Here is an 18,834-nt window from a genome sequence, read left to right as displayed (position 1 = left end):
GGCGTAGATACTAGAGATAGTGTGTAGGAAAATTGAAAGCTCCAGGCTATATAAGGGGAAGCTTAATATCAATGAGAAACGCCGTACGCTAAACTCCCAAAATGCGGACTTTACTAGACACCCACAGTCACGTCAATACCTTTGACAACCATACATATAAATCACTCAAAAAGCCGATCTAGTCAGCACCGGCATTCGAGAACTGGGCCGTGTAGAACTGCAAGAACTCCGCAAATGTCAGTGTCTGTCTCATTGGTTGCATGACCGAAACTCTCGGCTTAGAGGAATAAAGTCCTTGAAATAAAACTATCCCAAGGACGGATAATGGTATGAATGCACTCACGTCTTCCACCTTCTCCGCAATGCGAGGATCCTTAGCCGACCGCAGGGGAGGCAACTTCCAGTTGTTCACCTCATACCACCATCTCCGGATCTTGCTACCGAGTGTCTGGCCGCTAAGGGACGCGTTGCGATTCCAGAATCGCCAACCGGAGAGAGCGAGAGTCCAGACGGTGCCCTGGATAAGAGGGAGGAGGACCTAGAGCGCATTTGTGTCAGTTTGAAGACTCTTTTGCTTCCAGTGGAATCCTGCAAGACAGGCAGGTAACCTACCTGGTCTCTGATGGTAATCCAAGCTACTCGGCCCCAGGTATCAGCTCCCCGCAAGCTGGCGAGATAGCTCTGTTCGAAGCGCAGATCGGGCAATGGGGGCAGCTGGTGTCGTCGCGAGGCGGGCTTGATCATACGGTGGGGGGCGACGACATCAGAGGGGATACTGCCTGCTTCGGAGGCGACATCGTCTTCCACGACGGGCTGCTTCTCGGAAGCTGCGGTGGGCGGGTTGACGTCGTGTTCCGCGGACGGCTCCGGGTTGATGGAGGCGGTTTGGATGACTTCGGGGATTTGGAGGGCGGGGTCGGTCATGATGGGTGGTAGATCTGTTTAAGGGGCAGATAAATGTGTGAATGGAAGGATTTCGGACCCGCGGGTTTTGACACCAGGTGGATTTAGACTTGTAGATAGTAAGATTGAGCGTATAGACTAAAAGTAAGTAGGGAGGAATGATGGGATAGTCCGGGCACGGAGTAACTTGTTGGTTCCTGCGGCCAATCAGCGGGAGGCAGCCATTACGCCCGCCTTTTTGGATTCTGCATGGCTGCCCCTCCTTGACTTGGTATATCTCGCTGCTCTCTCTCCCTCTTTCTCTCTTCCCTTCTTCCTCCCTCTCAATATCCTCCCTTGCCTTTTCTATACTCTCTACCTCTTTTCTCCCCCATTTCCTTCCACACCACCCTCCACAATGGCTGCTGCTCAAGGTTACCCTCTTCTGTGCCTGGAGAACCCCCTCCTCGGTGCGTGAGATTTCCCCTCCGTCTCTTTCTCTCGCTGCTTACTATCCCCGGATCTTACATTGTTCAATGGGCTAACTTACGGTATCTTGATTGCTTCCTATAGACATCCAGGCTGTCGGGTATGTTACTTCTTCCGGAAACCCTAACTTATAATTAATCTCTCTTCAAAGTATTCTAACATTGTCACTAGTGATGCCGCCCTTCTGCAGAAGTATGGCCTGAAGGACAACGATGCTATCCTTGCTGAGGACAAGCACATGGGTCTCTACGATGAGCTGTTCGCCAAGAACGATGTCAAGCTGATCGCCGGTGGTGCTGCCCAGAACACTGCCCGTGGTGCCCAGGTACTTAGACTACCCTGAACCCTTCCACCAAGGCATACGGACGAATGTTAATGTGATGCCGAACTAGTACGCTCTTCCCGCCAGCTCCGTCTGCTACATCGGATGTGTCGGCCGTGACAAGTACGCCGAGATCCTGAAGGAGGCTTGCGAGCAGGCCGGTGTCCACACCGAGTACCGTGTCGATGATGCCCAGCCCACCGGCAAGTGCGGTGTCATCATCACCGGCCACAACCGCAGCATGTGCACCCACCTTGCTGCCGCCAACGAGTACAAGATCGAGCACTTGAAGCAGCCTCACATCTGGTCTCTCGTTGAGAAGGCCCAGTTCTACTACGTCGGTGGTTTCCACCTTACCGTCTGTGTCCCTGCCATCCAGGCTCTCGGTGAGGAAGCTGCCGCTAAGAACAAGGTATGGTCAACCCCATAGGATTTTGTTGACAACATACTGACCGGGTATCAATCACAGGTGTTCATGCTCAACCTCTCTGCCCCCTTCATTGCCCAGTTCTTCAAGGACCAGCTGGACAGCGTCCTCCCCTACACCGACTACACCTTCTGTAACGAGACCGAGGCTCGTGCTTTCTCCGAGAGCCACAGCTGGGGCACCGACGACGTCGTCGAGATCGCCAAGAAGCTGGCTCAGCTCCCCAAGAAGAACTCCAACCGTCCTCGTACCGCCATCGTGACCCAGGGCACCCTCCCCACTGTCGCTGCCACCGTTAAGCCCAACGGTGAGGTCGAGGTCAAGGAGATCCCCGTCCGTGAGATCCCCAAGGAGAGCATCAACGACACCAACGGTGCTGGGTAAGTAATTAACTTCCTATACAACTCAATTGCTGGAATCAGAATTTAACCGTCACACAGTGACGCCTTCTGCGGTGGTTTCTGCGCCGGTATCGTCCAGGGCAAGTCCCTCGAGGACAGCATCGACATGGGCCAGTGGCTCGCTTCCCTCAGCATCCAGGAGCTGGGTGCCTCGTAAGTCCCCAAATCAGCCCCATCCATCCATCAAACACATGTCTGGCAGTGACTGACCCGAAATGCCCGATATCTAGTTTCCCCTTCCCCAAGCAGGCCTACACCCCCATCAACCGCTCCTAAGCATCCTCCACCAAACACCCACCTTCGGAATCGTGGAGCCATAGCTGATACCTTTTTCTCTTTCATCTACAAAAAATTTCCTATTTTCCCTCCTCTTCTCTTCTAAAGATTCAACCTTCTATACCCCTCACGTCCTTGACTTAACGTCTTAGACTATGCTGTTTTCATCAACGGTCTATGTATGCGGATCCTCGCTATCACGCTTTCCCTTTGGGTTTTATTTTCATGATGATGGATAGATATTGCAGAGTTGCAGATGATGACGTTCTCAACAACGAATTTAATGAAGAATTTATCTTGGTTGTATATATAATATATACTACAAAATCAGTCGAAACATTTCGATCTATTTTGGGACTTTCTTGGTTTAAAGTGGAAACTAGTGATATCGTATTGGTAGAATACTAACCTATGATGATGATGACTATATGACGCCTGAATAGGATAGGAAGAGCACATGCAATGGGAGCCGAGTCACAATAGTGGCTATGACGAAGAAGTGAGGAGTAAGACAAATAAGGTACGATGAATTCGAATTCTTCTTGTAACGCTTGCAAGTGCACGATTCATCCATGCCGTGGCCTCATATATAGATAGCTAGCTAGCTGCATGCAGTTTAATCATTCTCCCCATCCTCCTCACCCTCATCAGTGCACAAGCGTCAAGACCTTGAGATCATTATCATCATCGTCATCATCGTATCCCAGGCACAGTCAAATCTCATCAACAAGCCCTTTTATTCTGCGATAACCCGCCGGTGACGGCTATGGATGGACGAGCATCATCCAATCCTATGGTATTCGGATCACGCCATTGTCGGGACCTGAGCTGTGGTAATGAGTGACGAAGGTCTGCATAGCAATGACCATTCCTCCTCTTTATTCCTACCAAGCCTTCCTTTGCCAGCCTGATCCGACTACAAAAGGATTGAGAATTCGGAGATAGGTGGATAGGGTCGGTCACTCAGTCCTTGGGACACACAGCTAGATAGTCGCATGCTTCCTCAATTCTGCTCATGTGTCTGCGAAAGAGGTGCTGAAATATGAGTAGCCATACTGACCCACCCACAGAACTTGGTTGAGTGGTACAGTCTTTGAGATCAGCCTCCGTGGCCGCAGGGAGGAGTCTGCCCGATGGCACCGTATTGCGTGGCGGATTTACGAGTGTTGGTGAACCCGGGACTGGAAAACCCTGCTCCGGAGGGGAAACTGCTGGCGATGAATGCATTATTGGCCCAAGATGCATTACTTAGTCCGCTGGACATGGGTTGGCTGGACACTCCTAAGGAACCAGGTGTGTTTGCAGCGGCGTCTACTAAGCTTTGATCCCATGAGAATCCAGAAAGGCGGTGGTGCGACGTAGAGTTGGGCGAGGGCATCCAGGAGGAGGGTATGGTACTAGGTCCATTGAGCGGACTGTGCCTCAAGGCTTGATTCATCATGCTCTGCCGGAGCATGCGCTCATTCTCGCTAGCGATCATATCCTGAGATGCTGGATTGTTCCCCAAGGCTTGGTTTATCATGCTCTGCCGGAGCATGTGCTCATTAGCAATCATATCCTGAGATGGTAGATGATGATTGGGACTGGCGATGTTTCCAGGCAGCATGGAAGCCGGGTACTGTTGTCCCAGACCTGGCGGAGTCCGTGGCGAAGGCGCATCACCGAGTTCCGGCGATAGAGCCGTGTTCCAAATGCTTGGGATACCAGGAAGGGCAGGCCGGGCGGCGTAAGCGTGAGAAGACGACACTCGGACGAGAGGTGCAGAGCCAGTCACGGGTGGTACGAGTCCAGGGGGAGCAGCAGGGGTCTGCCTGGGAAGGAGATCCTCTGGGAAGATCGAATCCATACTTGAATCGAAGAACTGGCTGGATGGTCGCTGTTGATTGCTGCTCCGTGGAAAAGCCAGCTGCTCTGGTACGGCCGGAGCATTCTCGTAGGTGTCGGATTCTACTAATCGTTCCACACCTTCAACAATCCGATGCATGCTAGCTGACATCGATGCGGAGGCGGCCTGTGAACCACCAAAGACACTCCTAGTGTCAACGTTGTGGCTGGGATCAGGGGCTGCCTTTTGGATGTCGTCCCGTTCAATACTAGCGGATGAGATCGTATGGTGATGGCCGGAGGGACTGGCGAAGAACTGCGAAGGGAGCCCTTCTTCTTGGTAAATAAACGTTTTCTTGTCTTCATCGTCCACCAGGGCAATGGGTATTTTCTGAGCAGACAGTAGTTAGCATGGCGATTGAGGATAACAATAAGCACGTAGTATCCATACATTGCTCACAACGAGATCCAAGCCATCAATAACAAACTCGCGGATTCGGTAGAGCATCTCCATATTGGGGTGATTCCTTTCTACCCCAGGATCGTTCATTCGGGGCTTCTGCTGGCCAGTCGAGCTGAAGTACCTCCGGGAAGTTGCCTCTTTGGCCAAGGGCGCAAAACACAAGGTCTCTTCATCCTCTTCCAGCAAATAGTCGATCTCAGGCAGATGCACTACATCGAACGTCGACGCAAGAAGGGTTAAAGTGTTGGCATAAATCTTCCAGAACTCGATGATCTGGACTGCTAGAGGACTGTCCTTTTCCCCTTGGTAGGACACCAGTAGGCTGCTGGCTGTAAGGAGCCAAGAGCTGTAGTTTCGTAGCGCCGGAAGGACACGTCGTGCAACGACAGTAACCTTATCAGGTCCGGTTTGGGCGTCTTTGTTGCTGGGGTCCTCAACCGCAAAGCGTTCGACTTCGGCCAGGAGAATCTGGAGCAATGTGAAGAATGTCTTCACGTTGATCCGTTGGAAGAAGGAACGCGCATTGGACGTGGAATCATCTAGTAATTTGGTTCAATGCACGCTTCTATTAACGGGAAAGTCGAGAAACCTACCGCTCGTATGTGTCCGCGAGAACTCCTCGGCAGCGATGTTGATCAGGCAGAACTTTTGCAAAGTACCTTCCAGAGAGCGTTCCTTCAAATCCACAGCAAGTTGATTCAGGACTTCACTTTCAAGCTCGTCGTGTTCAGGGAAATCAATCCCTCTATAACACTGCGCGTGAAGGTATACAAACCAAGGGGCCAATGACCTGCCGGGAATGCCAGCGTCTTCGGGTCGAATCAACTCTCGTTTGACCCACGCATTCATGACCTTTCTGAATTCAATCTCAAGATTACCCTTGGCCGAAGGATGGGGCTCTTGAGCGGCCAACGCTCTATACAGATGATAAGTGGCCCTTAGATGGTTTCCGTCGGCGAGGGCTATAACCGCCAATTGGTTATGAGGGGCACCGGACGCCGGGTAGATCAATGTGGCCAGGTCGTAGTAACCTATGGCTGGACCCCAATTGCGGTTCTTGCTGACCAGTTCGGTCTCACGGTAGCGCGACAGATCTCCGAGACGGATGAGGGTCGAATGGCATGATTGAAGGATGTGCCTTTTGAGGGCTTCGGAAGTTCGGATCGGAGGCTCCGCGGATAGATCTGAGAAAGAAACATGGCTTTGCTCAACGAAAGCCCAGGAATAATTGGGGATGACAATGCTCACTGTCAGAATTGAATTTCCGCGCGACCTTTTCTAGCTCCGGGATGCCTCCAAAGTGGGAGGACAATTGTTGAATGAAGGCTCGATAGAATCGTTGACTTGATTTGATGAACTCGAGGTAGTGTTTCTCGAGCTTCCGCCTTTCTACCGGCTTTTTCTTCTTTCCGCTTTCCTCCCGGAACTATAATTGACATCATATATTAGACATTGGCGGGCAGCGAACGAGCAGGATCTCATGCGACACTCACGCGAGAGAGCAATTTGCGGAATCGGGTGTTGATCTTGAGATGCGCATCCCACAGGCGAGGTTCGACATCGACGGAGCGGGCAGTCGCGAAGTCTTGAAGGATAGCATTCTGACAAGCAGAGCGGAATCTGCGACGGCGAGGAAGGAAGGACAGAGACGGTCAGATGATTCTGCGCGCAAACCCAAAGCACCGCAAGACGGCAGGAGGGGGGGCAGCAACTAACTCCGAAAGGTAATGGGAAATTTCAGCAAACGTGGGCTCTTTCTCGGCAAGGCTCTTGAGGAGCTCCTTTTCGACTTCGAGCGCAGTTCTGTATGATGCGGAATTTGGCATTAGAGACACGGGTCCACACACGGTTTGAGGGGAACAAGAAGAATAATTGTAAAAGAAGTAGTGACAGTGAGAGATCGGAGAAGGGAAATACTAACTGCCACGTATTTTGGAACGCGGACGCCATGCTCAGGACCAAGAGAGATCACACCCGTGTCAGTCTAACGGTGACATTCGCCCGTCAGATGGCTATGGCTGGCTGGGAGTCTGCGGGCGACAGGAACAGTGAACGAGCCATCAGTCAGTAAGACTAGTATATACAAAAAAGAGCGAGGGCGTGGAGGGCGGTCAGGATCCCGGAGTGACAGCCACTGGAAGTGAAGGGAAGAAGCAGGAGGAGGAGGATGTGGATGCAGCGATGAGGATGGACCCCGAAGCGCGAAGACGAACAACGGAGGGGTTCGCGGCCGCCGCTCGTTGGAGAGAAAATCCCATATCACGGGAACTTTTCGACGCTCGTCCGAAAATTGGTTGAATGGCTCGGGATGCTTTGCCCGGCCGTCTTTTTTTGTGGCTAGTGAGGGATTCTAACATGTGTGATTGGCTGGATGGGTTGTGGCTGGTGATCCGGTTCAGGCACCGAACCGTTTTCTCGAGTTCTCTTTCCTTACAGTACGAGAACGCCAATACCATTTGGCAGATTTGCAAATCATCAACTTGTGATAGATGCACAACTACTATTCACTATGCGGTATTTTATTAGTTCCCGGATATACTTCGATATTATGTTACTTTTCAGCTGGATGGGAACCTGAGGATCCCCACTGCAGATACTCATTGCAGAGAAGATCCCTATACTATTAGCACTGTATCTGCATATCACATACTCCAATTATATTCCTACACCCATCATTTCTTTCCCCATGCATTGTCTAAGTAACTACTACCATAGCCATCTAAAATTGACAAGTCCTCTGGCAACCTCCATCACAAAGGTACTCAACCTCCTAGTTCCGGACTTTCCATCATCCATTCCTCCACTAATCGCGGAAGCTATGACATCCGCTAAAAAAGTATCCCACTTCCAGTCTAGAACCAATCCAGCCTAGTGGCTCATCAAATATTCGCTGGGCATTCCTCCATATTCCATTTCTTATACTATAACGATAACACCACACTATCAATCACTATCTTGTAGATTTCTATTACATCGTAAGCAATCAACATCTCTTCACCCTTCAAACAAACAAGAAGAATTCCCAACTAACCCACCACACATCCAGACAAACCAACCACATTACTACTACTACTACTACTACTACTACTACTACTACTACTACTACTACTACTACTACTACTACCCCAATCTGCACACTTCATTGCAACTGCAGCCCATCCAAACTAAACCAAACCCTGACCTATCACAGTCCCCCAAACACCTCACCATCATCCACCAGCAACCCAGCACCACCACTTCATACAAAAGACAAACCCAGGAAAAAGAAATAAAATGTCCAAACGCTCACGAAGCACATCCCCATCCCCATCATCACCCTCACCTTCACCATCACCACATTCCTCCTCACCCACCCGTCCCAAAATCCTCTCCTTAGATCCCACAGTCACATCCCCCAACCAAGAAGTCATGCACTGCTCTCTACCGCCCCATCGGGAAACCATCTCGTTTACATCCTACGAAGACTACGAGGTGCATTACCGCCAGGCACACGTGAACCGGTGTTCGCAGTGTGGGAAGAATTTCCCGACGGAGAGGTTTCTAAATCTTCATATTGAAGAGAATCATGATGCGTTGGTAGCGACGAGGAGGGAGAGGGGGGAGAAGACTGTATGTATTTACCCCCTTTTCCCCCTCCCCTTCTCTATGTTCGACGTTCTAATGCTAATGGTTATAATATGCAGTATGCATGCTTCGTCGAAGGCTGCGAACGCGTATTCTCCGCGCCTCAGAAACGCAGAATGCATTTGATTGATAAGCATGAGTTTCATAAGGTATAATATGATATCTCCTGCCATCTATTTACTCCATGTCTACTGAAGACTATGGCTAATGTATGTATCCAGACATACAACTTCTACATCGTAAATGACGGCATCGACAAGCAGACCTCTCTACTAAGGACACCGCATGACCATCGTCGGCGGTTATCATCAGCTGCTATGGGCCCTACTTCACCGAAGGAAGGGCGGTTACGGTTTCGTCAGACTTCCATATCTCAGGCTGATTCTGGTGCGAGTGCTCAGAAAGGCTCTTCTCCGTCTATTTCTTTTCGACAAGGTGCTGCTGCTCCTGCTGCTCCTGCCCCGGCTGGTGATGAGGGAATTGCGGAGCTGGAGAGGTCTATGTCTGCGTTGCGGTTTGTTCCGGCTAGTGTGGTGAGGAGTCGGGGGAAGCAGAAGTCTTGATGTTCTTTCTTCTTGGGTGGGGTTGAGAGTATCTGAATTGGATGACTTTGGGTTTGTTTTGGTGAAAAGTAGTGGGCTACGGCTACTAGGGGTGGACTGCTATGTATTCTTGATACCCGTTTCTTGCAACACGCATCGCTTTTATTAATACCCGGTTCATTCGATTGGAAAGCGGTCTTGTGGCCGGATACATCAGCACATAGAAGCTAACGGAAGTAGGGGAGTTCGTGGTCACTCCCTTGTCTTCTGTAGACTCTCAGCAGGTCGAAGGCGAGAATCATGAGCCAACCGAGGTGATGACCATACACAAGAGCCGCTCTCCTCCCCATAAAAGAAAACAGAAACAGTTTATGTACACGGAAGAAACTATGGAAATAAAGATATCATATCCGTGAAGACATGGGTATACAACAACACCAACAATACAGAAAAACCAAAGTGTCATTAGCGAATAAGGCGGTTCAGCCATTGATCAAATCACGAAACCGAGACATAAAAGAATCACAGATTGTGCTGGCTCCCCAGCGCTGTGAAGAGTGGAATATTGCTTGGAAGTCTGCCGTGGCGTCGAATAACGAGGCGCCAGTCGAACTCAGAGCGAGGTGGGCAATTACATCTGCGTCTCTAGAAAGTCGGCGTAGGTATCGAGACTCGACCCAACTAGATCCACAATCGCCCAGCTGGTGTTCCCTTTGAAGGTTCGTGCCCAAACACGCACGATGGCAACGCTCAGCTGCTTCGCTTTATAGGGGTTGGCGATAAAGTCCAGGTCGGGTGCCCCAGGGGGATCAACAGCCATGTCGGTTTCATCCATCATACTCTTGATCCACAGAAGCAGCTTTCGCTCGTGCTCTGACAGTCTCTGCTCGGCCTGGGTTACGGGTATTGACAGCAGCCAACGGCTAAGGAGGAAAGCACACTCCAAGCTACACAGCGAGTGCTGGATGCTCCAGAAGAACGAATGGGTTCGGGCCACAAAGTCAATACCTAGGCGGACTGGAATTGAAAGGGCATGGGCCGAATGCAAAAGAGCCATGATCAGACGAGGGCTTCGTGCTACTGGTGGGGATTCACCCAGAGCTCTCGCGATTTGCAGGGGATCTTGCGTGATAAGACGACGACAAGGTCCCAAGTCAACATGCAACCGAATATAAGCAAGCCCGAGAAGGGCAGTAGACGTGAATGCTATCGGACCTGCCGGATTTTGAGGATCAATGCTAGATTCAGGTGTGCGTTTCCACAACGCCTTCCAGGCACTCAGAGAATTGTCCAAAGTGGACAAGTCTTCTTGACGTAAGCTTGTCCCATGCATACTTGGGGCAGAGAGGCAGAGCTGACGTGCAAAGAATATTTGCTGGATAATAGCGTGTATCAGGATATAGTTCCCAAGGGGAGATATCGGCGCTGAGGCGCTAGAAGTACTGGACTTGAAGAAAAGTCTGGCAAAAGCCTCCTGGAAGGAGACTTCTGGCCCATGCCTCGTGCGGAGGACACGGCGCCATTGAGCTGCATTTGAAGCCTTCCAGACGTCGTGCGAACAGGGCATGTTCAGCTTCAGCTCGGCGTTAAGAATGAGAGGGGGGATGTTGTACATGATAGAGTGGAGGTTGAAGAAGCAATAAACAATGAATTTGGTCCGCCGGTTACCTTCCCGTCGTATCCAATCTTCCCAGTTGTTCGGGTCGGGGCTAGGAGGTGGCTCGACGAGACCATGTTCTCTCACGAGCCTCGCCAGCGTGCTTTGAAGTGAGAGCATTTCTCGTAACAACTCCGGGTGCCGTTCCCACGAAGCAAACACTGTAAGCAGAAGAAATGTTCGAATCACTTCCATGTGGGCATCCGAATCTTCGGGTGCATATCCAGAAGGATCCGCTGGGTATAGAGTAGGGTGCTGCTGCTGGAACGGGCTACTGGTATGGTTTGAGGTCGCGGACGACCCGCGAGAGTTGTGAAATCCAGATGCCGGTGACAGGAAGTTCCAGGTCGGACAGGCCACTTGCTTACTATCTCGGCGGTGGAGACGCTGAAGCAGGATGGCCTTGGCTGCGTGGAATAGCTCTATGCCTCGATTGTTTTCAAATCGATAATGAGACCCCGCAGCCGCTAGCGCAAGAGTGAGCTCGGGTGAGCATTTGGCAACGGAGAGCGTGGGGACATGAATGAAAGGAAGATGCTCGTTTAAGCCGTTAATATAACCAGCAAAAAAGCGAGACAGTGCGTGTCTTGAGGGTGGAATGAAGTTTTTGGGAAGAATATAAGCGAATTCATCGAGCTTCGACAGGAAGACCTGACGGTCTGCATTTGATATATCCCAGGCAGGGCGAGGTCCTTCATCACCAAACCCGAGACGGTCATCTACATCATGAGGTTCAGGCTGCAAGGACGGTAGTCGTGATCCAAAATTAGAAAATGACGGCTGTTCATCAGCTGCAGTCCGCGGGTCGCTCATGAGCTCGGGACCAAGTCTCCCCATTTCACGGATGGCTGGCTTTGAGTCCATTGGGAGAGTAGTCGGCAGGATCGGGTCTTCAACCGTGGAGAATACGCCAGAGTCCCAGTCGGACGACAGGCCTACGCTCTCCAGGAAGACCGTGAAGTCTTGAACAGGATCCCCTAAGTCAGCAAGATCCAAGATAGAGGGTTCGACGCCATAATTATCGGTTATCGCTCTCTCGGGGACGTGGGGAAGTGGCTGCGAGGTGCCCACGTTCTGTGAAGACTTGCGGAGCGATTCGAGACTTTCCTGTTCACCCTCCAGGGCAACATGGCTTGCAGCGTGGGAAAGTAGATTCAGGTCATATCCCCAAGAAGGGTTGAAGTGAGGCGTTTCCACAATCGGGGGAGGTTGCACCTGCACCTCGGGAGGCGGCGGCGGCACGGGTTGGGTGTGAATAGGGACAGCGTCGGCAAGCTCTAGCATGCGGGACTCATGATGGTGAGTGGGCTGTAATATGGGAGGTTGGGTCTGAGGGACATCGTGGCTGGTCTGAGCACGATGCTCCCGGTTGGCTGCGGTCTCAGTTGGATGGACTAGCCGCTCATGTCGTACGAGCAGATCACTTTTAAAATTTCCCCCCATATTAGCGCGGGGCGGCTGCGATGCAACGCGGGCAGCAACTTACCTCCTCGCAAAAGATTTGGAGCAAATCTCACATGAGAAAGGTTTCTCCTTAGTATCTAGATGGCACACGTCAGTCTCGCGTGTGTGGGAAGGCCACAAGCAGCCGGGAAAGGCTTCAGGGTTACTCAACGGGTGCGGAGATGGCGCTGGAGGTGTTCCAGGCGCGCAAACGACCGACTGCAATATTCGCAAGACAAGGACTTGCGATGAGCGGGAGTGCTTTTCTTCCTCACTTTTCCCGGGGTGCCTCTGTCGTCCTCCATGGCGAATTGCCTTGGAATTGGACCATGTCCTTAGATGGGATTACAGGCGAGCGGGGAAGAAAAACTGTGGGGTCAACATGAGGGGGTTTTGCGAGTTACGGTCACGTGGTGCCCTCCCGCTGCCTTCCGCCAAAAGGAAAGCCCTACCACTCATTAATTATTCTGTCTACTAACGTGTGGAGGCCAGTCAGTTCTCTCCTCTCTCCTTGTCAATTCAGGTCACTTTTTCCGCGATATTCCCCCCTGTCGGTCTTCAAATTTTAACCTCAGAGAAGGGCAGTGCGGGCGATATTGCTTCATTGTGCGCCGGTTAGGTCTCTACGCAGATTTCCTGCACATCCCTTGGATGAAAGTTGACTCCGCCATCCCCACCGGTGCGGAGATGTTTACTTTGGGCGTCGATATCACGAACATCTCCTCACAGAGGCCCGCACCACCATGGGGAGTCCAGTTGGGGTTACAACAACACTCTGAATTCAAATATCAGATGGGAGATAAAGTAGCTGTGCACAACATAACTATGTCAACATTTCTAGCTACATTATTACTTACTATAGCTATTACATGACTGGGGTACTTTCTGTATCCGACAAGCACCCGCTCCTCGGAGATATATATCATGTACAACATTGTGTCCAGCCTGACTTCAATTAGGCCGACCGTCTGCAGTCACGGTGCTTATCTTTGCTCATTCCACAACGTTTTCATCAGCTGCCATATGCTCCCCCACTTTCTTTTCTTTGCACACTACTATCTCAGCCAAGGACCAAATCAATGACATCCGTTGCATACTTGTACTACTACAAAGAGGGAGGTAGTACTAGACATGCGATATTCGGCAATAATACGCTTTATTATATCTTTAGCCAGGGGAATAAGGGGCAGAGTATTCCTCCCCTTAGCAATCATTCTTATCGAAAGCCAATGTTTCAGCTTAAGCGGACGCCAAAGCATACCAGGTAACTCGTGATTCCCTTATGGACGACAACTAATAGTACCGTAGTAGTAGATGGTTGAGGTGAAGCTGTTCCTGCCTGAACGCCAAGGTATCTGCTCGGTAATCGGACTGAAATGAGCCCCAAAGCTGATTTGTCCCTCGTAGCCCCTTGAGCTATCTTTAACTCATCTCATCTGTCGACCGCTATCCGATTGTGAATAGAGCGGAGCGGTCCTGAGTCGCAGCAGCCGAAATTGGAAATGGACGGGACACAGATGGCCGGATGGTTCAGATGCTGAACCGTCCCACCCCACCAAACCCCCAGAACTTGGTACCGAAACGGGGCCACGATCTATCTACATCGATTTACACACCTTGCTGCATGAAATAAAAGCTCAGGGTCGTGAATGGAGCATGCTCAATGCAACAGTAATCCGCAGAAGATGTAGTGACGGTGAGTGGTGTTAGAAGGTATAGTTTTGATTTCTGAGATATCTACTATCGGGTCAGAGACATGGGAAGCCTGACACTAAAAAGAAAAGGCCGTCGGGTGGGAGCCCAATGGAAGGATCGTGAACACCAACCAGAACCCGGCAGTTTCTCAACCGATGAACACGAAAAGTTGTCTCATTTTGAAGGGACCTCCCAACGCGTTAGCCCGTGACTCAAGTAGTCTAGTTTCATCATCCAAAGGGAAGAGAATAAACAAACTCCCCGAGTACTACCGGGACCAGGTTCTTGGGAAGAACCAAGCATCACCCAGGCACAAACCATGGAACATGCCCACCAGGACGGCTCAACCACCTAAGAATAGCAAGAAAGAATGGGGGGGAGGAAGGGGAATCGAATAACCTCTTGGACGGGAAGGGATAATCGGAGGGGCGTCTTGGGTTCATTGTTTCAGATCAGACTCCTTGACAAATCAGCCGCGGCGGCGTGTTTGAGAATGAACCCGCGACTCCAACTAAAAGGACGCATGCCGGAGGAGCCCATCGTCCCCGACCGATCGGCCTAACAGGCTCCGTCAGATCCAGTTCGGTCTGTAAGCAAAGAGGTTTCAATCCATTCATTAGTTAGCCTCCGGACTGACCGCGCTACTAGATACCAAGGGAGGCGGTTCTTGTCCTGTCAACTTTGCCTTTCAATCTAATCTACTACTACCACCACCACCACCAACACTGTCTTTTCTTCCTTCTTATCCCTCCCCCTCCTTCAACTTTCCCCTCCGGTCGCCCTACCCATTCCTCCATTCCTCCCAAGACAGCACACAGCACACAGCATATCACCCACCTTCCCAGCCTCAGCATCAGCCTCAAGCGCCTGTCTCCTCCCCCTCCAAGCACCCCCCGGTGGGTTGACCTCCATCCACCGATAACGTCAGATCGACAACTTCAACCCCCTAGTGCAGCCCAGACCTTGGTCAGAGCGGCACAAAGGAGGATCGGGTCTTTGAAAGCAGCACAGATACCCTACCGCATACCGTCTCCTCTTTCGGTTGGATACACCGGTGATATCGATTCAGCCTGAACTGTAAGTCATCATGTTGTCCCTCCACAGGCGCCCCCACGGAAACCCCAACCCCGGTCTTTGTCCTCAAGTTGGCCGCCGCTTCAGGGACTGACAGTTACGCGACAGTCTTAGAGGTGCAGTTCTGGACCATGCATTGAACGTCCCAACATCTCTGCCGAGTCCCGCTTCCCCTCCGAGTCGGTGTTTCGAAGACGTCAAGGTTATACACACTAGGTGGCGATAGCCCAGCTTTCACGCTATTTATTCCGGAGTTTGCCGCCAAATTAGCAGGGCTATAGCAGGGAATACATATATACCCAAGGAAAGCCTCGTCCGTCTGGATATCTCGCAGCCATGCTTGCTAAAGCAACCTATAACCCGTTGGGTGTGTCTGCAACCCAGACCCCTACAACCTCCTACTACACTGGGTCCTCGCAGAAACCCACCGCGATTGGAGATTCACAAAAGGGGATGATGTTCACCAGTCCTACCGAGTCAAGCTTTTCTGACGCGTATGACGGGCTTGATGCTGTCCGGTAAGTCTTGGCTTTTTTAAATCCTCCGACAAAGCATGCAGAAGACTGATCGTTACAAGATCTTGGGATGAGAAGCAGGTTATTGCCTGGCTTCACAGCATAAATTGCGGCCAATACGAGGCACTGTTCAAAGGTACTAAGCGCCACCGTTATCCAGTTCAAAATACTCTGGCAACGAATGCTGATCGGCTCCAGCGAACAACTTTAATGGTAATAACCTCATCGAATGTGATCAGAAAATCCTGCAGGAGATGGGTATCAAGAAAATCGGCGATCGTGTGCGGATATTCGTTGCCATCAAGCAGCTCAGAAACAAGTCGGTCCTCAACGGCAAGTCGAGGAATTTGGTATGTTGGATACGCCACTGATACAAGTTAACTCGAAACTTACAATGGACAGAATCAACTGGCTACGCTGGAAGCCGTATCTTACACAAACACTTCATCGGACCCCTCACGTCCCTCCAATCTCCGGCAGACTTCCACAACTCGCCGCTCGTCTCGAGCAGCCGAGACTAATGCTCTCAACTATTCCGCTAACAGGCCGTCCTCACGGCCTGAATCGCCTCTGCGTCCTCAGCAGTATGTCGCTAATAGCCCGATGGAAATGGGGCGTATGGAACAGGGGCAAAGCTATTTCAGCCATCCATCCTCCGGTAGCTCGATGACCAGCCGAAAGCCAGGAACGCCCAGCGAACGAACTGGATCGCATTTGAGGCAAAACCCTAGTTTGGATGGCTTGACTATGGGTCAATTACCGATGAACTCGCCCGTTATCAGAGTGATCTACACAGGAGGACAAACTAAGATGCTGGACATCAAACACTGCAAGACTGCCGATGAGGTCGTTCTCTGCGTGCTGAAGAAACTACAGCTCCCTGAACACCAATACCGCAATTACTGCTTCTACGTTATGGACGGCCTGGAGCCAAATGCTGCCAACTGTAGAAGACTGACAGACCAGGAGCTCATGGAGGTGTGTGAGAGCACTCACAGGTCCGAGCGGGGTCGCCTTATTCTTCGCAAAATCCACGCTGGGGAACCCGATCCCGATGAGCTTCGTCGTGCTTCTCAGCTGGCGGTAGATGAAAGTCAATTAGCGCATATGAATGCTCTGAGCAGTTCAAATGTTCGCAACCAGCTCAAGATCCAGCAGCTGACTGGGGAGCCCTGGCATAATATCAGACAGCCCATGTCACCCGTTTCTTCCCGACACAACCAGACACCTAGTGAACACGATATGCGACCGCCCATGAATGTGGAGCGTCAGGTGGGCAAGTTGCGGTCCTTCTTCGGTGCCCGTCCTCCAAGCGAGATGATCATCCACGAGATCACGTCCTATTTCCCTAGTCACCAGCGGGAGGAAATCGAAAAGACCATGCGCATGTCTGTTCGCAGATCTCAGCGCCTGAGCCGGGCCGCCAGCCGTTTGAGTGTCGTCAGTAATACAAGCTATGCGTCTAGCTTGAGAGATGCGCCCCCGATCCCCAGTATTGCAGATACCTGGCTCAATGCCGGGCCACAGACTGCTCGCGGTCAGCGGCCACTCTCTGTTTCCAAGTTCAACCTTCCTTCCGCTACGTACAGAGACTCGATTGCTTCCAGCTCCCTCCAGCCTCTCCAGGAAGAGTCGCCCATCGAGCCCAATCGCAAATCATATGTTTCGTTCGACAGTGGCTCGGATGACCCCACCACGTCGCGCCAGAGCCTGGTGGATGAAAACGCAAGTGTTGCTGCAACGGACGGAGGCTCACTCAATGAACGCTTGAGTATCCTCGTAGCAGAAGATGGGGAAGAGGAAGATGATGGTCTCAATGACTTCTTGGCTGGAAACAACTTTGCTCCCAAGAACTGGATGAAGGGATCCCTCATTGGTGAAGGTTCCTTCGGAAGTGTCTTCCTCGCCCTTCATGCCATTACCGGAGAGCTCATGGCTGTGAAACAAGTTGAGATCCCGTCCGCAACCAAGGGCACTGAATTTGACAAGCGGAAGAATAGCATGGTTACCGCCCTCAAGCATGAGATTGAACTTTTGCAAGGGTTCCATCACCCGAACATTGTCCAGTACCTGGGCACTGCTGCTGACGACCAGTACTTGAACATTTTCTTGGAGTACGTTCCAGGAGGGTCCATTGCTACCATGCTGAAGCAGTATAACACGTTCCAAGAGCCTCTGATCAAGAACTTCGTGAGGCAAATCCTTGCCGGTCTCTCTTATCTCCACAGCCGTGATATCATTCATCGTGATATCAAGGGTGCCAACATCCTTGTTGACAATAAGGGCGGCATCAAGATCTCCGATTTTGGTATCTCTAAACGGGTAGAAGCCTCTACTCTCCTCGGTGCCCGTGCAAGTGGCGGAGGTGGCCACGCACACCGAGTCTCCATGCAGGGTAGCGTGTACTGGATGGCACCTGAAGTGGTCCAACAGACGATCCACACCAAGAAGGCTGACATTTGGAGTCTGGGCTGTCTGGTGGTCGAAATGTTCACCGGCGCACATCCCTTCCCCTCCTGCAGTCAGCTACAAGCCATCTATGCCATCGGCAAAGAGAAAGCCAGACCTCCCGCTCCCGAACACGCGAGTGACGAAGCCGTAGCATTCTTGGACATGACCTTCCAAGTTGATTACGAAAAGAGACCTAGTGCCGACGAGCTCCTCAAGTGCCAATTCCTGGCCAGTCCTCTTGCATGAAAATAGCATCAAACCGGGACCTTTCCCACCCGGAAACAATACCTAATACATTGACGACGAAGTTCTTCCCGAATGCTTAATCGATTGATTTGTGTGGAGAGTTGAATACCCCCTGGATTCGCGTGCGTTTCTGTCTTTTCCATGTTTCCGCATCACTCATACCGCATATATTGTCTTGCTCTGCCTTTTGCTTTCTCACTTTGCCACCCAAAAGCACAATCATATAACGGCCGGCCTCTTTCCCCCCTTACCCTACTGATCTTCTATCTTTGGCTTGTTGACAAGCCATGATGAAAGTCAATTCAATTCTTGTACAGAGCTGCAATGTGCCGTGATATCTTACATATAATAAGCTTCCGTTGAAAAAGCTGCGATTGTGGGTCAATGCTGAATTTGTTCGTGCATTGCTACTCCCTGGGAGAGGGGAGGCAAATCTTTTCATTTTCAATATATCTGTAGTAGTATTTTATCTATATGTAACTGATAGACTATTTAATTTGACG

At 51.1% G+C, this 18,834-nt stretch overlaps 6 protein-coding genes across 6 annotated transcripts; 3 read left to right on the top strand and 3 right to left on the bottom strand.

Moving 5' to 3' along the window:
• Positions 1–178: 178 nt before the first annotated feature.
• Positions 179–1,034, bottom strand: BO87DRAFT_335826 (DUF1770 domain-containing protein; the record flags this gene model as incomplete). Its single annotated transcript, XM_025620509.1, has 3 exons — positions 613–1,034; positions 344–538; positions 179–244 (listed from the first exon to the last, which is right to left on the bottom strand). Exons 1-3 carry the CDS (start codon positions 922–924, stop codon positions 179–181), a joined length of 573 nt encoding a protein of 190 aa, XP_025479329.1. The 5' UTR covers positions 925–1,034.
• A 219-nt stretch (positions 1,035–1,253) lies between these two features.
• BO87DRAFT_377096 (adenosine kinase) lies at positions 1,254–3,128 on the top strand. The gene is made up of 7 exons (XM_025623467.1): positions 1,254–1,352; positions 1,456–1,471; positions 1,543–1,696; positions 1,764–2,105; positions 2,163–2,500; positions 2,561–2,674; positions 2,752–3,128. The coding sequence occupies exons 1-7, from the start codon at positions 1,301–1,303 to the stop codon at positions 2,795–2,797; spliced, it is 1,062 nt and encodes a 353-aa protein (XP_025479328.1). The 5' UTR covers positions 1,254–1,300; the 3' UTR covers positions 2,798–3,128.
• Positions 3,129–3,576: 448 nt separating this feature from the next.
• Positions 3,577–7,114, bottom strand: BO87DRAFT_67052 (uncharacterized protein). The gene is made up of 7 exons (XM_025629466.1): positions 7,006–7,114; positions 6,801–6,887; positions 6,578–6,704; positions 6,333–6,510; positions 5,678–6,268; positions 5,073–5,623; positions 3,577–5,012 (listed from the first exon to the last, which is right to left on the bottom strand). Exons 1-7 carry the CDS (start codon positions 7,032–7,034, stop codon positions 3,897–3,899), a joined length of 2,679 nt encoding a protein of 892 aa, XP_025479327.1. The 5' UTR covers positions 7,035–7,114; the 3' UTR covers positions 3,577–3,896.
• A 912-nt stretch (positions 7,115–8,026) lies between these two features.
• On the top strand, positions 8,027–9,271 carry BO87DRAFT_360118 (uncharacterized protein; the record flags this gene model as incomplete). The annotated part of the gene is made up of 5 exons (XM_025621543.1): positions 8,027–8,059; positions 8,131–8,693; positions 8,768–8,857; positions 8,930–9,095; positions 9,144–9,271. Exons 2-5 carry the CDS (start codon positions 8,358–8,360, stop codon positions 9,269–9,271), a joined length of 720 nt encoding a protein of 239 aa, XP_025479326.1. The 5' UTR covers positions 8,027–8,059; positions 8,131–8,357.
• Positions 9,272–9,400: 129 nt separating this feature from the next.
• On the bottom strand, positions 9,401–12,677 carry BO87DRAFT_416433 (FTFMHR domain-containing protein). Its single transcript, XM_025626755.1, has 3 exons — positions 12,523–12,677; positions 12,394–12,448; positions 9,401–12,330 (listed from the first exon to the last, which is right to left on the bottom strand). The coding sequence occupies exons 1-3, from the start codon at positions 12,653–12,655 to the stop codon at positions 9,882–9,884; spliced, it is 2,637 nt and encodes an 878-aa protein (XP_025479325.1). The 5' UTR covers positions 12,656–12,677; the 3' UTR covers positions 9,401–9,881.
• A 2,545-nt stretch (positions 12,678–15,222) lies between these two features.
• BO87DRAFT_67002 (STE11 family mitogen-activated protein kinase kinase kinase) lies at positions 15,223–18,455 on the top strand. The gene is made up of 4 exons (XM_025629465.1): positions 15,223–15,637; positions 15,697–15,770; positions 15,833–15,984; positions 16,037–18,455. Exons 1-4 carry the CDS (start codon positions 15,456–15,458, stop codon positions 18,329–18,331), a joined length of 2,703 nt encoding a protein of 900 aa, XP_025479324.1. The 5' UTR covers positions 15,223–15,455; the 3' UTR covers positions 18,332–18,455.
• Positions 18,456–18,834: the final 379 nt, after the last annotated feature.

This window comes from Aspergillus neoniger (genome assembly GCF_003184625.1).
Source record: "Aspergillus neoniger CBS 115656 unplaced genomic scaffold BO87scaffold_18, whole genome shotgun sequence".
In the NCBI taxonomy this organism is placed as follows: Eukaryota; Fungi; Ascomycota; class Eurotiomycetes; order Eurotiales; family Aspergillaceae; genus Aspergillus; species Aspergillus neoniger.
The sequence above is the reverse complement of the archived record's forward strand: the minus strand, read 5'-3'. Positions and strand labels throughout refer to the sequence as shown.

What these genes read in the sequence shown, in the direction of transcription:
- BO87DRAFT_377096 (XM_025623467.1), top strand. Translation starts at nt 1,301, where the DNA reads ATGGCTGCTGCTCAAGGTTACCCTCTTCTGTGCCTGGAGAACCCCCTC. An exon ending in ACACTGCCCGTGGTGCCCAG is followed by an intron (nt 1,697 to 1,763) that starts GTACTTAGACTA and finishes ATGCCGAACTAG; the next exon opens with TACGCTCTTCCCGCCAGCTC. An exon ending in AAGCTGCCGCTAAGAACAAG is followed by an intron (nt 2,106 to 2,162) that starts GTATGGTCAACC and finishes TATCAATCACAG; the next exon opens with GTGTTCATGCTCAACCTCTC.
- BO87DRAFT_67052 (XM_025629466.1), bottom strand. Translation starts at nt 7,034, where the DNA reads ATGGCGTCCGCGTTCCAAAATACGTGGCA. An exon ending in TCCGCAAATTGCTCTCTCGC is followed by an intron (nt 6,511 to 6,577) that starts GTGAGTGTCGCA and finishes TGTCAATTATAG; the next exon opens with TTCCGGGAGGAAAGCGGAAA. An exon ending in GCGGAAATTCAATTCTGACA is followed by an intron (nt 6,269 to 6,332) that starts GTGAGCATTGTC and finishes TTTCTTTCTCAG; the next exon opens with ATCTATCCGCGGAGCCTCCG.
- BO87DRAFT_416433 (XM_025626755.1), bottom strand. Translation starts at nt 12,655, where the DNA reads ATGGAGGACGACAGAGGCACCCCGGGAAAAGTGAGGAAGAAAAGCACT. An exon ending in CCAGCGCCATCTCCGCACCC is followed by an intron (nt 12,449 to 12,522) that starts GTTGAGTAACCC and finishes TGTGCCATCTAG; the next exon opens with ATACTAAGGAGAAACCTTTC. An exon ending in TCCAAATCTTTTGCGAGGAG is followed by an intron (nt 12,331 to 12,393) that starts GTAAGTTGCTGC and finishes AAATTTTAAAAG; the next exon opens with TGATCTGCTCGTACGACATG.
- BO87DRAFT_67002 (XM_025629465.1), top strand. Translation starts at nt 15,456, where the DNA reads ATGCTTGCTAAAGCAACCTATAACCCGTTGGGTGTGTCTGCAACCCAG. An exon ending in GACGGGCTTGATGCTGTCCG is followed by an intron (nt 15,638 to 15,696) that starts GTAAGTCTTGGC and finishes GATCGTTACAAG; the next exon opens with ATCTTGGGATGAGAAGCAGG. An exon ending in ATACGAGGCACTGTTCAAAG is followed by an intron (nt 15,771 to 15,832) that starts GTACTAAGCGCC and finishes GATCGGCTCCAG; the next exon opens with CGAACAACTTTAATGGTAAT.